Source organism: Eretmochelys imbricata, chromosome 3 (assembly GCF_965152235.1).
Source record: "Eretmochelys imbricata isolate rEreImb1 chromosome 3, rEreImb1.hap1, whole genome shotgun sequence".
Taxonomy (NCBI): Eukaryota; Metazoa; Chordata; order Testudines; family Cheloniidae; genus Eretmochelys; species Eretmochelys imbricata.
Window position 1 is genome coordinate 32,449,620 of NC_135574.1, and position 13,898 is coordinate 32,463,517.

The window sequence follows — 13,898 nt, forward strand, 5'->3', positions numbered from 1 at the left end:
AAAACAAACTATTAAAGTATTGGACTTACACAAGCCATATAGTGAGGGGCATCGGTGTCTCTGATACTGTTAAGGCATACATGTATACTAAAAGATATGTTCTTCCCTCAGCTTGAGGGTAAATAACATAGTTAATGGGAACTAGGGACAGGCATCAGACTGTTAAATTCTCCACAAAGATGTTCGAGTGCTGTTGATTCTCTACTCCTATACTACAGAATATGTTTGTGCTGCTAATTCACAGACTTGTAAATATTGACAGTTACTAGACAGTGTTTTATTGTGAGACTGACGTTTATTAAATCTATTAAATGTGCTATTTGTTTTTTCACTCTTAAACTTGTAATTAGTATTTTGTTTTACAGGAATTGCGTACTTTAAAATTGATAGTCTTTGGCATGTTAATGCTTTAAAAAGTCTGTGTACAGTAACTAAATATTAAGAACGATTTTCATTGCAGACAATGAGGACAGTTCCATAAAGAGCTCTCTCCCAAGTAGTCCTTTTTTGGTGATTCATTCACAAACACATGCAATTTTACAATTTAAAAAAAGCAAGTTACATTTTCCTGTTTCCTTTTGTTTGGAATATAATACAATTTAAGAAAGATTACTTGCTCGAACCTTTTATCTTGCTTTGCTATATAATGACATTTGTCCTGTTTTTTACATGTTAAGGTACTCGAAATGAGAAATACAGAAAATCAGGTTGTTCATGAAGATTCTCGTGCAGTGAATGAACATGTTACCAATGTGATTCCTCACAATGAGCTTTCTCGTCGTCCTGTGCGTAATAGTGAATTGCCTCACACTGAGCTTACAGGAATTTCTGCTCAGGTTCCCTACGCTCTCAACTTCAGCTTTGAAGAACTGAACACAATTGGTCTCGATGAAGCTCCTCCACATCATAATAATTTGAGCTGGCAGGTATTTACTAAAGAGATTTATTTTGTTTACCTAATATGTGGGAAATTATTTTTTGTTAGATGACAGGACAGGCTGCCAGTCCACCCTGTCTATCCAGATACCCTCTCAACTCCCTGTCTTGCCCCAAGACCATAGTTTGTAGAGAGAGTAGGGAAAACCCCCAAATAAACCATTTCTACTGCCTCATCGTAATTTTCTCTCACCCCCAATAGCTATTCCTCCTCCCTGGTAATTCCCCTCCAGAGGGAGAGTATGACTAAAGTACTTAGTTCACCTTGCATAAGGCAAGGTAAATACTAGATATTTCATCAGATAAATTCTATTAATCATACTGTTCAGTCCTCACAAATGGTAAATATTTTAATAACTTGCTACCAGCATGCCCCACGTAAAGGTTGAAAAATATATTTATATATAATTTTAACATGCACAGTACTGATGGACGTCAGAGCCTAGATCCTGTGTTGGCAAGTGATCCAGCATTAAAATCTGGGGTTGGAATCCTCCTCTCATTCTCCCACAAGTTTTGTGCATATAATTTTTGGCTTATAATTTCCAAAATCACACTAAGTATGAGCAGTTTTAGATATATGGGGCCTTTACAGAGGTTATACAGTTGATAAATGAATAAATGTTTTAAAGCAGTGGTCAAGATTTTCAAAAGTAACTAGTGATTTTCAGTGCCTCAAATTCTGGGCACCCAAAAATTGAGGCCTGATTTTCAGAGGGTAAATGCTCAGCACTTCTTGAAAATCAGGCATTTCAAGTTGGGCGCCCAGAAACTGAGGCACCCAAAATCACTAATTACAACTCTTGGCCAATCTTTTTAATCATCATAGTTATAACTGAAATATACACAAAATGGTTTAGGACATAAATGAATGTTTCTTATGAATGCTTTGGGTAGAATACAGTCTCAATATGTCCTTTTCAACACGAATATGGTGTGGCTCACTGTCTTTTATTTGTAGTTTTTCATTATATGTCAAGAGCCCAGGAATAATGGAAACAAAGATTTTGAAAGACAAACATTAAAAAAAAACAACTTTGATACGAAAAGATCAAAACTTTAGAACCACAACAGAGAGAGAGACATTAATTCAGAAAAGTAAGAAATTAGTCAGTTTGACTGTCTACTTTTGGGAAGCATTGGAATCCATCATTCAGAGGATATATAGCAAGTTTGCATTAATAAAATAAACAAAAACCGGCTCATCTAAAGGGGAAAAGGCACCTTTTGGAAATGGGTAGCCAAATTAAATATTCTGTAGTGAATTAATTTAGCTGTATTCAGTAGGGAATATGCATACATAACTGACCATATCCATCTTTGAGACGGCAGTGTTTCATTATGGGCACTGAATTGCTCTAGCAGTTTGTCTTTCATTGAATATAGAAGACACTTATTTTAGACATTGTTTTATTCAGCATTAATCCTGTTTGGCAACTTCACAAAAGCCTAGTACATAGGAAAGAATCTTGTGAAGAGCTGTTAGTAATATTTAATAAATCACAAGACCTTAGTAGTAGTAATATAGAGGGGGGTAACAAAACTACAGCCCGCAGGTAAGATCCTTCCTATGGCTTCTTGCACATGGTTGCTTGCTAAAGGGAGCATGAACAGTTTTTGAGGAAAAAAGGAACAGAATCAGAAGAATAAAAAAAATGCATGTAGGACCAGGAGCAAGGTAAAAGAGAAAGAATAAGTGAAAGAGAAGGAGCGAAGAGAGAAGAGGTGAGGAACAGAGTTCATATTCTTAATCTGAGAGACTGATTTTTCTGAAACCAGCTAAATACAATGAAAGTTTCAGTTGTATATATTCAATACTAATGCTTTTAATTATTTTCAAAATTCTCCCTCACAAATGTTTGTTGGCAATGAAATGTCCTTGAAATTTAAATGAAAAAAAAATCTTATGTACATATGTAAATACGTGTGTGTATGCGAGAAAAGCCTAAACTCAATACACCAAATGAATTTAATAATTATAAAGTGTTTTCAAAAAGGATAAACTTTAAATGTTTTGATAAAATACAGATTTGTATGTAATTTCTTTTTGCAATGGAACAGAAATGACTGTTTTTGTGGAGTTGATGAATGAGTGTGAATACAAATATGACTGTCAAGCATTTATACAGATCTTTTAAATGACTGTTTAAGAATTTAACTGCCATGATGCATTACAGACAAAAGTTTTTCATTCATGCATATATGCTATTGCTTCTGGTTATATTAAAATAACAAAGATAATAAGTGGTTTTATTTTTTTGGTTTTTTTTCCAGTCACAAACTCGCAGAACTCCAAGTCTTTCAAGTCTCAATTCTCAAGATTCTAGTGTTGAAATCTCAAAGCTGACTGATAAGGTGCAGGCAGAATACAGAGATGCATATAGAGAATATATTGCTCAAATGTCACAGCTAGAAGGGGGTGCGAGTTCTACCACTGTAAGTGGCAGATCTTCCCCACATAGCACAGCAGCTTTCTGTATGGGGCAGAGCACATCAGGGGGCTCCCTCCATTCCAGTATAGAACAAGAAAAAGGAAAGGATGGTGAACAGAAACAAGATGATGGACGAAAGCCCTTTCTGATGAAGAGGGGTGATGTTGTAGATTACAGTACTTCAGGTGTTTCCACTAATGATGCATCTCCTTTGGATCCTATCACTGAAGAAGATGAAAAATCTGATCAGTCTGGTTCCAAGCTTCTTCCAGGAAAGAAATCTTCAGAAAGAACAAGCATTTTCCAGGCAGCAGATTTAAAACTAAAAGGAGTTACTTTGCGCTATCAGAAACTGCCAAGTGATGAAGATGAGTCTGGAACAGAAGAATCAGATAACACTCCACTTCTCAAGGAAGGAAAGGACAAGAAAATGGATGGGAAAGTGGACAAGCAACCAAAATCCCCTGAACATGGATCTGAGCCTATTAGAACCTTCATCAAAGCAAAGGAGTACTTGACAGATGCCCTTTTAGACAAAAAGGATTCCTCTGACTCTGGTGTGAGGTCCAATGAAAGTTCTCCAAACCACTCCCTCCACAATGATGGAGCGGATGACTCACAGCTTGAAAAAGCAAATCTCATTGAGCTTGAAGATGACAGCCACAGTGGAAAGAGAGGAATTCCACACAGTCTGAGTGGCCTTCAAGATCCAGCTGTGACACGCATGTCAATTTGCTCAGAAGACAAGAAAAGCCCTTCAGAGAGCAGCTTAATAGCAAGCAGTCCTGAAGAGAACTGGCCTGCTTGCCAGAAAGTCTATAATCTAAACAGAACACCTAGTACAGTCACCCTAAATAATAACAGTGCTCCAGCCAATCGAGCTAATCAAAATTTTGAAGACATTGAAGGTATCAGAGATTCCTCTCAAATCATTCTGCGCCCTGGCTCCAGCTCAAATTCAACTGCAGTTCAGAATGAGAACCTAAAAAGCGTGGCTCACAAGCGAAGCCAGCGTTCAAGTTATACCAGGCTTTCGGAAGATTCTTCAGAGCTCCATGGTGTTACAGCCTCAGGCGCTGCAGGTTTTGGAGAAGAGAGAGAGAGTATTCTGTGAAGGGAACAAACAAAATTAAAACAGAGCACGTCTGTATGTCATAATTTTCTTAAAATCCCTAGTTTGTCGGTTCATGCTCTTGCTAGACACTTTTTATCTCTTTCAATAGCCTCCACTAACAAACCTGGATTTTCTTCCAGTCCTTTTTTTGGAAAGAAAAATAACCTACACTATAAAATATTTCATTACCCCTTTCCCTAATTTATACTGCTAGTAAATATAATGCTCTTTTCCACAAATGAAAGCAGTACTTGTCTTTCTGCATGGGAATCAAATTCCTTGCCGAAGAATTTTTGGGGAAAAGATGTTTTAGGATTAAGTAGGAATATTTCATATAAAAGTAAAACATAGACATTAAATGTCTGCTGCAATGCACAAAACTCACATTTTGTTATCCCTTCTAAAAATTCCAATTAAATAGCTTACTTTTAGCAAAATGTTGTACCATGTGTTGCCATCTGAATTTACAGAAGCCAGAAGACACAATATTAAAATCCCTCTGGCCCTTGGTAACTTGAAATTTCATACTTTTCATTAACTAGTTGATCTTCAAAAGTGTGTGCAACATATGAAATAGAATATGTTGGTTAAGTATTAAAGATACATGATTGGCTAACTGTACATCTTCATCACCTGTTTGTTCTATAATTGCTCTTGTTTCTGGCAATTTTATTTGTGCATTGTGCTGATAAGCTTTGTAGAGGACGTTGTCTGAATATAGTGTTAGAATTAACAGATATTTAGTATGTAATGTTCTCTCATTGATTTAGTGAGTGCTCTATTTATTGTTGGTATGTAATTTCACAATCGTTGCACTAAATAGCTGTAACTGCTGTTACATCAAGACAGTGTTTGTATGTAATGTCTGAATTTCTGAAGTATTGTTCTGCATGCCCTTTCACTAATATATTCTTTTTCACCTGGTTATAGAAAGGAAAAAGTAATTAGTGTTTGCCATTTTAAAAGTAACATTTAAAAATGAGAAGTTCAGTGATAATATAGTGTACCAGCTTTCTTATGTTAGAGATAGAGTATTTAATCGTTTGTGTTTCAGTCAGCTAAATAATGTATCTGAATGTCACTGTAGCAAATACTTTGTACTGTATGTGAAATGTGCATGATTTTGGAAATGTGTTCAATCAAATGTACTCTAGTAGTATAGAGGGAATAATAAATAAATTGGCATATTGCTTTTGTGTCTGAGTTTCTGTTTATTATAGTGATTGTTTCCTCATTTGACAGAAAAATCAAATGTACTTGAGAGATTGTTGTGGTTAAAGCAATCTATGAATTTAATAATGATTAATGCTTTACAAAGTAATATTTTTTATTAATAGAATCCCCATAATAAACATCAAGGTACAAAAAAACACATTTGATCCATGGAACAGGCAAACTTGGATCATTTTTTAGTAATTGGTACATGCGTGAGGGAGGTTAACCTCCCGCTGCTTGAAAATATTCCAACGTCGTAATCATGTTTTTCATAAGTCACTTTGCTTTAGCTAGAAGTTTTTTGTAATGTGTTCCAGTCTCAGTGAATCTTCAATCAGATTCATCCAGCTGGACCATGTGGTAATGGTCTCTTTTATCCATATTGAGAAAATGCATTTCTGTGCCAGAGTCAACAGAAAGAGGAGGTTGGCTGTATCAGTTTCTTTAGTTTTCCATTCCCCACATGTCCCCAGCACTAACAATACTGAACACTTGGTATGTTAACACCACAGAATTCTTAAACTTGTACATAAGACTCTATCATTTGAATTGTATATTAACCATATGGTTGGAATTTCTTGTGTACACTATTATTTTTGTGATGTCTAGTGTAAAGATTTTGAGAAATGTTCCATTTTCAACCAACTTTACAGAAAACACAGTTTCATAATCTTTGCTAACCTTTTGGAAATTTTTTTTGGTTCAGGTCCCTTTCCTATATTTTACATATCTGTGACTGTACATCACTGATTGCCCTGTGCAACAACATAGTCTCTGAATGTAAAAGCTTTTTTTGGAAAGACCGTTACAAAAATTGTTTGAGAGAGAAGAGAGGTACATCCTCCTCCTTGAAGACAACTTGGCAGTATTACAGAAGCTACTGTCTATCTCACAAGCCTTGTTATCTCTGTAACTCATCAAATAATCTAATTGGAGCAAATGTGAGATGGTCTTCAGATAATTTTAAACTTTTAATTCTCTAGAAGAAAGCTTCATCTGCCAGTCCTCATGGAAAGCTGGGTCTTTCTATTTGGAATGAAATATGAGATGCCATGTTAAAAAAAAAAAACAAAAAAAAAAAGACTTTTGCACAATATTTTCTAGCTTTCATTGGCCAACACTACTAAAGGCAATTGTTTGATAATTGATAATTGAAACAGTAGGAGCTAAGTGGCTAGCAAGGTGAGTTTCAATAGATAGCCATGTGCAGTCGTTAGTTCTTAATCTTCCACTATGCTAAAAACTAGATGAACTAGTTTAGTAACTGGATCAATTCAGAAATGCTTAAAATTCAGAAATGTTAAGCCACCTCCCATCTTACACTGTTGAAGCTGTTCAAGTGAGCAAAGAGATCACTTCCTTTGGGGGGGAAAAGTGGAATAAATAAAGAATAGCCCAAGATCTTAATGTAGGAAACAAAAGTGTGAAATCTGTTGACTATGTTGGCTTTTTAATGGTGACAACTGTACGTATGTACATGAAACTTTATCCAGTATTCCTGTGGAAATTAAAACAACATAAATCTTTACTCACAACTGGATTATCTGAGCAGTACGTAAAATCTCTGGGTCCAGTTTTCAGACATGTTGAGTACCTGCAACTCCAGTTGAAGTCCTAAGAAGCTGGAGGTGATGTGAACATCAGGACCTTCACTATTTGTAGGTCTGTTCTATTTCTTCATCCTTCTAAATGAGGCTTCACTAATGTAAATGAGAATTGCATACGTTTTCCAAAATACAATTATAGTCTCCCACACAGATTTGTTTAACTAAAATTATGCAATTTTTGATATACCTTTTTTTTTTTAAATTCTGATATACTGCATATTGACATCACAGGTGCATTCTTATGTACTTCAAAATGCCACTCAGCAGCCAAGGTGGTCCATTGTATTTATTATTTTATAGTGTCCGAAAACATACTAGATGCTTCACAGAAAACAGAGAAAGGCGTGATTCCCATGCTCTAAAGAGTTCAAAATGTAAATATTAATTGGGGACTCGGCAGGTTGGGATGGTCAGAAGAAAGGAGGGCATGGAGTGAAAGAGGATGTGGATTACAGCAATACGATAATACAGTTGCTAACTTCAGACATGTATACATCATAATGGTTCAGTTGAGGGTTCTTTATGTATATAACAAATAAAAGGAGGCACGATATAAGATATGACAAAGTTTATGGTGAATGAATAGATAATGGAGTAATAGTGGTTATATAGTCAAATAAATTGATTTGGAAATACACCTTCATTCCTAAGCAATATAACTATTATTGTAGGCTTACATAATTATTGTAATCCTGAGCTGGTTATATATGGGTGCCCAGTGTAGCTCCTGGAACAAGCAGAATATGAACATGTCATCTGCAAGAAGAACTTGCTTATAAACATTGTGTGTTAATAAAACAATAAATATTTCTGGTTCTCCTTGGAATCATACCTATAAGATGCTGTGGTGTGCAAAATGCCTGTAGCTCAAAAGAATAAAAATTTTTAAATCAAAGTATCTTATTGATTTTTACAGGTTGAACATAAATAAAATAGAGAGTGGAGGAACTGCCTCCATGGGGGAAAGAAGAAAAAGGAGAAGGAAAGGGAAGGAAGGGGAGAGAGAGAGAGAGGAGGGAGGGAGTTTTCAAAGATACAGGAGAGTAGTAAAAGCAAAGTCCGCCTAGGACATAATGGGTGTATGTAGTTGCTGTTGTACATAATCTTTCACACACATGATAACATTGCAAAAATCTAAAAATAAAACAATTTTTATGGTTTATAAATGTATGGCTGTTGTTCGCTGTCCCAGGCCAATGGGGGCTGCAGTGCAGGCTGCGGGATGTGCTGGCCGCTGCTTCCCGCAGCTCCCATTGGCCTGGAGCGGTGAACCGCGGCCAATGGGAGCTGCAATCAGCCGAACCTACTGACGCAGCAGGTAAACAAACCGGCCCCGCTCACCGGGGGCTTACCCTGGCAAGCCGCATGCGAAAGGTTGCCAATCCCTGCTTTAGAGCCTGCAAGTCCACTCAGTCCTAATTCTTGTTCAGCCAATCGCTCAGACAAACATATTTGTTTACATTTGCAGGAGATAATGCTGCCTGCTTCTTGTTTACAATGTCACCTGAAAGTAAGGACAGGCATTCACATGGCACTGTTGTAGCCGGCATCGCAAGATATTTACATCCCAGGTGCGCTAAAGACTCATATGTCCCTTCATGCTTCAACCACCATTCCAGAGGACATGTCCATGCTGATGATGGGTTCTGCTCGAAAACCATCCAAAGCAGTGCGGACCGACGTATGTTCATTTTCATCATCTGAATCAATTGCCACCAGCAGAAAGTTGATTTTCTTTTTTGATGGTTCAGGTTCTGTAGTTTCCGCATCGGAGTGTTGCTCTTTTAAGACTTCTGAAAGCATGATCCACACCTCGTCCCTCTCAGATTTTGGAAGGTGCTTCAGATTATTAAATTTTGGGTTGAGTGCCTTAGCTATCTTTAGAAATCTCACATTGGTACCTTCTTTGCGTTTTATCAAATCTGCAGTGAAAGTGTTCTTAAAACAAACAACAACATGTGCTGGGTCATCATCCGAGACTGCCATAACATACAATATATGGCAGAATGCAGGTAAAACAGAGCAGGGGAAATACAATTCTCCCCCAAGGAGTTAAGTCATAAATTTAATTAACACATTATTTTTTTTAATGAGTGTCATCAGCATGGAAGCATGTCCTCTGGAATGGTGGCTGAAGCATGAAGGGGCATACAAATGTTTAGCATATCTGGCATGTGAATACCTTGCAATACTGGTTACAAACATGCCATGCAAATGCCTGTTCTCACTTTCTGGTGACGTTGCAAATAATACAGCATTATCTCCTGTAAATGTAAACAAACTTGTTTGTCTTAGTGATTGGCTGAACAAGAAGTAGGACTGAGTGGACTTGTAGGCCTGGTCTACACTACGAGTTTATGTCGAATTTAGTAGCATTAAATCGAATTAATCCTGCACTCGTCCATACAACAAAGCCATTTTTGTCGACATAAACGGCTCTTAAAATCAATTTCTGTACTTCTCCCTGACGAGGGGATTAGCACTGAAATCGACATTGCCATTTCGAATTAGGGTTAGTGTAGACGCAATTTGAAGGTATTGGCCTCCAGGAGCTATCCCACAGTGCACCATTGTGACCACTCTAGACAGCACTCTGAACTCGGATGCACTGGGCAGGTGTACAGTAAAAGCCCCGGGAACTTTTGAATCTTATTTCCTATTTGGCCAGGTGAGCTCATCAGCACAGGTGACCATGCAGTCCCAGAATCAAAAAAGAGCTCCAGCATGGACCGAACGGGAGGTACTGGATCTGATCGCTGTACGGGGAGAGGAATCTGTGCTATCAGAACTATGTTCCAAAAGACGAAATGCCAAAACATTTCAAAAAATCTCCAAGGCCATGATGGACAGAGGCTACAGCAGGGACACAACACACGGCCGTGTGAAACTTAAGGAGCTCAGACAAGCGTGCCAGAAAACCAAAGAATCAAAAGGATGCTCCAGGACAGAACCCCAGACATGCCACTTCTATGCTGAGCTGCATGCAATTCTAGGCGGGGACGCCACCACTACCCCACCCCGTCCATGGACTCCAATGATGAGGTACTCTCCGCCATGCCTGAGGATTTTGCGGACGGGGAAAATGAGGAGGAGGAGGACGATGACGACGAGCTTGAGGAGAGCACATAGCACACCGTTCTCCCCAACAGCCAGGAACTTTTTATCACCCTGACTGAAATACCCTCCCAACCCAACGAAGCCAGAGAAGGGACCTATGGTGAGTGTACCTTTTTAAATATAATACATTTTTTAATGATTAATTTGCCCTGAGGACTTGGGATGCATTTGTGGTCAGTACAGCTACTGGAAAGGTCTGTTAACATGTCTGGGGATGGAGCGGAAATCCTCCAGGGACATTTCCATGAAGCTCTCCTGGAGGTACTCTAAAAGCCTTTGCAGAAAGTTTCTGGGGAGAGCAGCCTTATTCCGTCCTCCATGGTAGGACACTTTATCACGCCATGCTAGTAGCAAGTAACGTGGTATCATTGCATGACAAAGCCTGGCAGTGTATGGTCCCGGTGTTTGCTGGCATTCAAGGAACATCCGTTCTTTATCTCTCTGTGCTATCCTCAGGAGAGAGATATCGTTCATGGTAACCTGGTTGAAATACAGGAATGTAATTAAGGGGACATTTAGAGGTGGCCATTCGTACTGGGCTGTTTGCCTATGGCTGAAAAGAAATCCTCCCCGCAGTTAGCCACACGGTGGGGGGAGGAGGGGCATTGGTGCTGAGTTGTTCGCGTTTGGCTAGCAGGGATCTCCCCTGATACCAACCACGTGGTGGGGGGAGGGGTAAAGCAAACATCCCAGAGAATTGGATGGGGGAGGTGTTTGGTTTCTGCTGCTGCACATTAACACGAAAATTGCAGCACTAAATGGCCAACTCAACGGGCTTTGCTTGGTATGAGAAAGGAGGGCGCTGCTGTTATGAAGGTTGCAGAAGCCAAAAGACTATGGCTTACCATGGCCGCCTGCAAGCCGAATTCTGTTGCCCGGCCCTGCGTGTGTGATCTGTAACACCAAGCCGCAGGCACTCAATATAAGATGCAAAAGGCGACCTTGTACCAAAATCACATGTGCTATGTAATGTGAATAGTGTTGTTCACCAAGAAAGAGTATAGCCATTGTTCTGTAAAATGTATCTTTTTAAATACTTCACTCCCTTTTTTTCCTCCTGCAGCTGCAAATGTTTCAAGCCTCCCTCCTCCGTCCTAAAGGCTATCTCAGATAAGGCAGCGAAAAAAATGCACGTGCGATGAAATGTTCTCTGAGCTCATGCAGTCGTCCGGCACTGACGGAGCTCAGCAGAATGTGTGGAGAGATACGATAGCAGAGTACAGGAAAGCGGCCAGTGAATGTAAGGACAGGAGGGACGATCGAGATGAGAGGTGGCGGCAGGAAGATCAGAGGAGGCAGGATGCAACGCTGGGGCTACTGCGGGATCAAACGGACATGCTCTGGCATCTGATGGAAGTTCAGGAATGGCAGCAAGATCATAGACTGCCGCTGCAGCCCCTCCCTTCTCCCCAGGTTCTATCGCCTCCTCACCCAGACGCCCAAGAACACGCAGGGGGAGGCTCTGGGTACCCAACCACTCCACCCCAGTGGACAGCCCAAGCAACAGAAGGCTGTCATTCAACAAGTTTTGAAGTGGCCTTTTCCATCCCTCCTACCGTCCTCCCACACCCCACCCGGGCTACCTTGTGAGTTCTCCCTATTTTTATAATCAATTAATAAAGAATACATATTTTTTAAATGATAGTGACTTTATTTCCTTTGCAAGCAAGCTGTGATCAAAGGTGGGAGGGCGGGTTGCTTACAGGGCATTAGAGTCAACCAAGGGGGTGGGTTTTCATCAAGGAGAAACAAACAAGTGTCACACGATACCCTGGCCAGTCATGAAACTGGTTTTCAAAGCTTCTCTGATGCGCCACGCTTCCTGCTGTGCTCTTCTAACCACCCTGGTGTCTGGCTGTGCGTAGTCAGCAGCCAGGCGATTTGCCTCAACCTCCCACCCTGCCATAAACGTCTCCCCCTTACTCTCACAGAGATTGTGGAGCACACAGCAAGCAGCAATAACAATGGGAATACTGGTTTCGCTGAGGTCTGAGCGAGTCAGTAAACTCTGCCAGCAATCCTTTAAACATCCAAATGCACACTCTACCACCATTCTCCACTTGCTCAGCCTATAGTTGAACAGCTCCTTACTACTGTCCAGGGTGCCTATTTACGGCTTCATGAGCCAGGGCGTTAAGAGGTAGGCTGGGTCCCCACTGATAACTATAGGCATTTCAAGAACCCCAGTAGTTATTTTCTGGTCTGGGACGTAAATCCCTTCCTGCAGCTGTTTAAACAGACCAGAGTTCCTGAAGACGCGAGCGTTATGAACCTTTCCTGGCCATCCCACGTTGATGTTGGTGAAACGTCCCTTGTGATCCACCAGTGCTTGCAGCACCATCGAAAAGTACCCCTTGCGGTTTATGTACTGGATGCCGTGGTGGTCCGGTCCCAAGTTAGGGATATGCGTTCCATCTATAGCCCCACCACAGTTAGGCAATCCCATTGCAGCAAAACCATCTAGTATGACCTGCACATTTCCCGGAGTCACTACCTTTGATAGTAGCAGCTCAATGATTGTGTTGGCCACTTGCATCACAGCAACCCCCACAGTAGATTTTCCCACTCCAAATTGATTACCGACTGACCAGTAGCTGTTTGGCTTTGCAAGCTTCCACAGGGCTATCGCCACTCGCTTCTCAACTGTGAGGGCTACTCTCATCTTGGTATTCTTGCGCTTCAGGGCAGGGGAGAGCAAGTCACAAAGTTCCATGAAAGTACCCTTACGCATGCGAAAGTTTCGGAGCGACTGGGAATCATCCCATACCTGCAACATTATGCCGTCCCACCAGTCTGTGCTTGTTTTCCGGGGCCAGAATTGGTGTTCCACGGCATGAGCCTGCCCCAGTAACACTATGATCTCCGAATTGACAGGGACAGCAGTTTTAGAGAAATCTTTGTCCATGTCCTCATCACTCTCGTCACTGCACTGCTGTCGCCTCCTCGCCTGCTTTTTCAGGTTCTGATTGTGCACAGTAATGTGCGAGGTGTTTACAATGGTCATAACTGCTGTGTTGAGCTGAACAGGCTCCATGCTTGCTGTGCTATGGCCTCTGCTTGGGCAATCCAGGGAAAAGGGTGCAATGATTGTCTGCCGTTGCTTTCATGGGGGGAGGGTTGACTGACAACATTTACCCATAACCACCCGTGACAAATTTTTGGCTACATCAGGCATTGGGACCTCAGCCCAGAATTCCAATGGGCAGCGGGGACTGTGGGAACTGTGGAATAGCAACCCACAGTGCACCACTCGGAATGTCGACGCTTGCCACGGTACTGTGGACGCACACCGCCGAATTAATGTGCTTAGTGTGGACGCATGCACTCAACTTTATACAATCTGTTCCCAAAAATCAACTTCTGTAAAATCTGAGTAATTTCATAGTGTAGACATACCCGTAGGCTCTGAAGTTTTACATTGTTTTGTTTTTGAGTGCAATTATATAGCCAAAAAAACCTCTACATTTGTAAGTTGCA

At 40.5% G+C, this 13,898-nt stretch overlaps 1 protein-coding gene across 4 annotated transcripts in view; it reads left to right on the forward strand.

The window, feature by feature from the left end:
- Nucleotides 1–5,672, forward strand: part of KIDINS220 (kinase D interacting substrate 220) — a 162,111-nt gene extending 156,439 nt beyond the window's left edge. For all 4 annotated transcript variants that reach the window (XM_077812560.1, XM_077812562.1, XM_077812563.1 and 1 more), the window contains 2 exons: nucleotides 678–926; nucleotides 3,211–5,672. In XM_077812560.1, the coding sequence (XP_077668686.1) occupies nucleotides 678–926; nucleotides 3,211–4,482 (1,521 nt within the window). In that variant the 3' untranslated portion in view covers nucleotides 4,483–5,672. The remainder of the gene's footprint in view (nucleotides 1–677; nucleotides 927–3,210) is intronic.
- The last annotated feature ends 8,226 nt before the right edge of the window (nucleotides 5,673–13,898 follow it).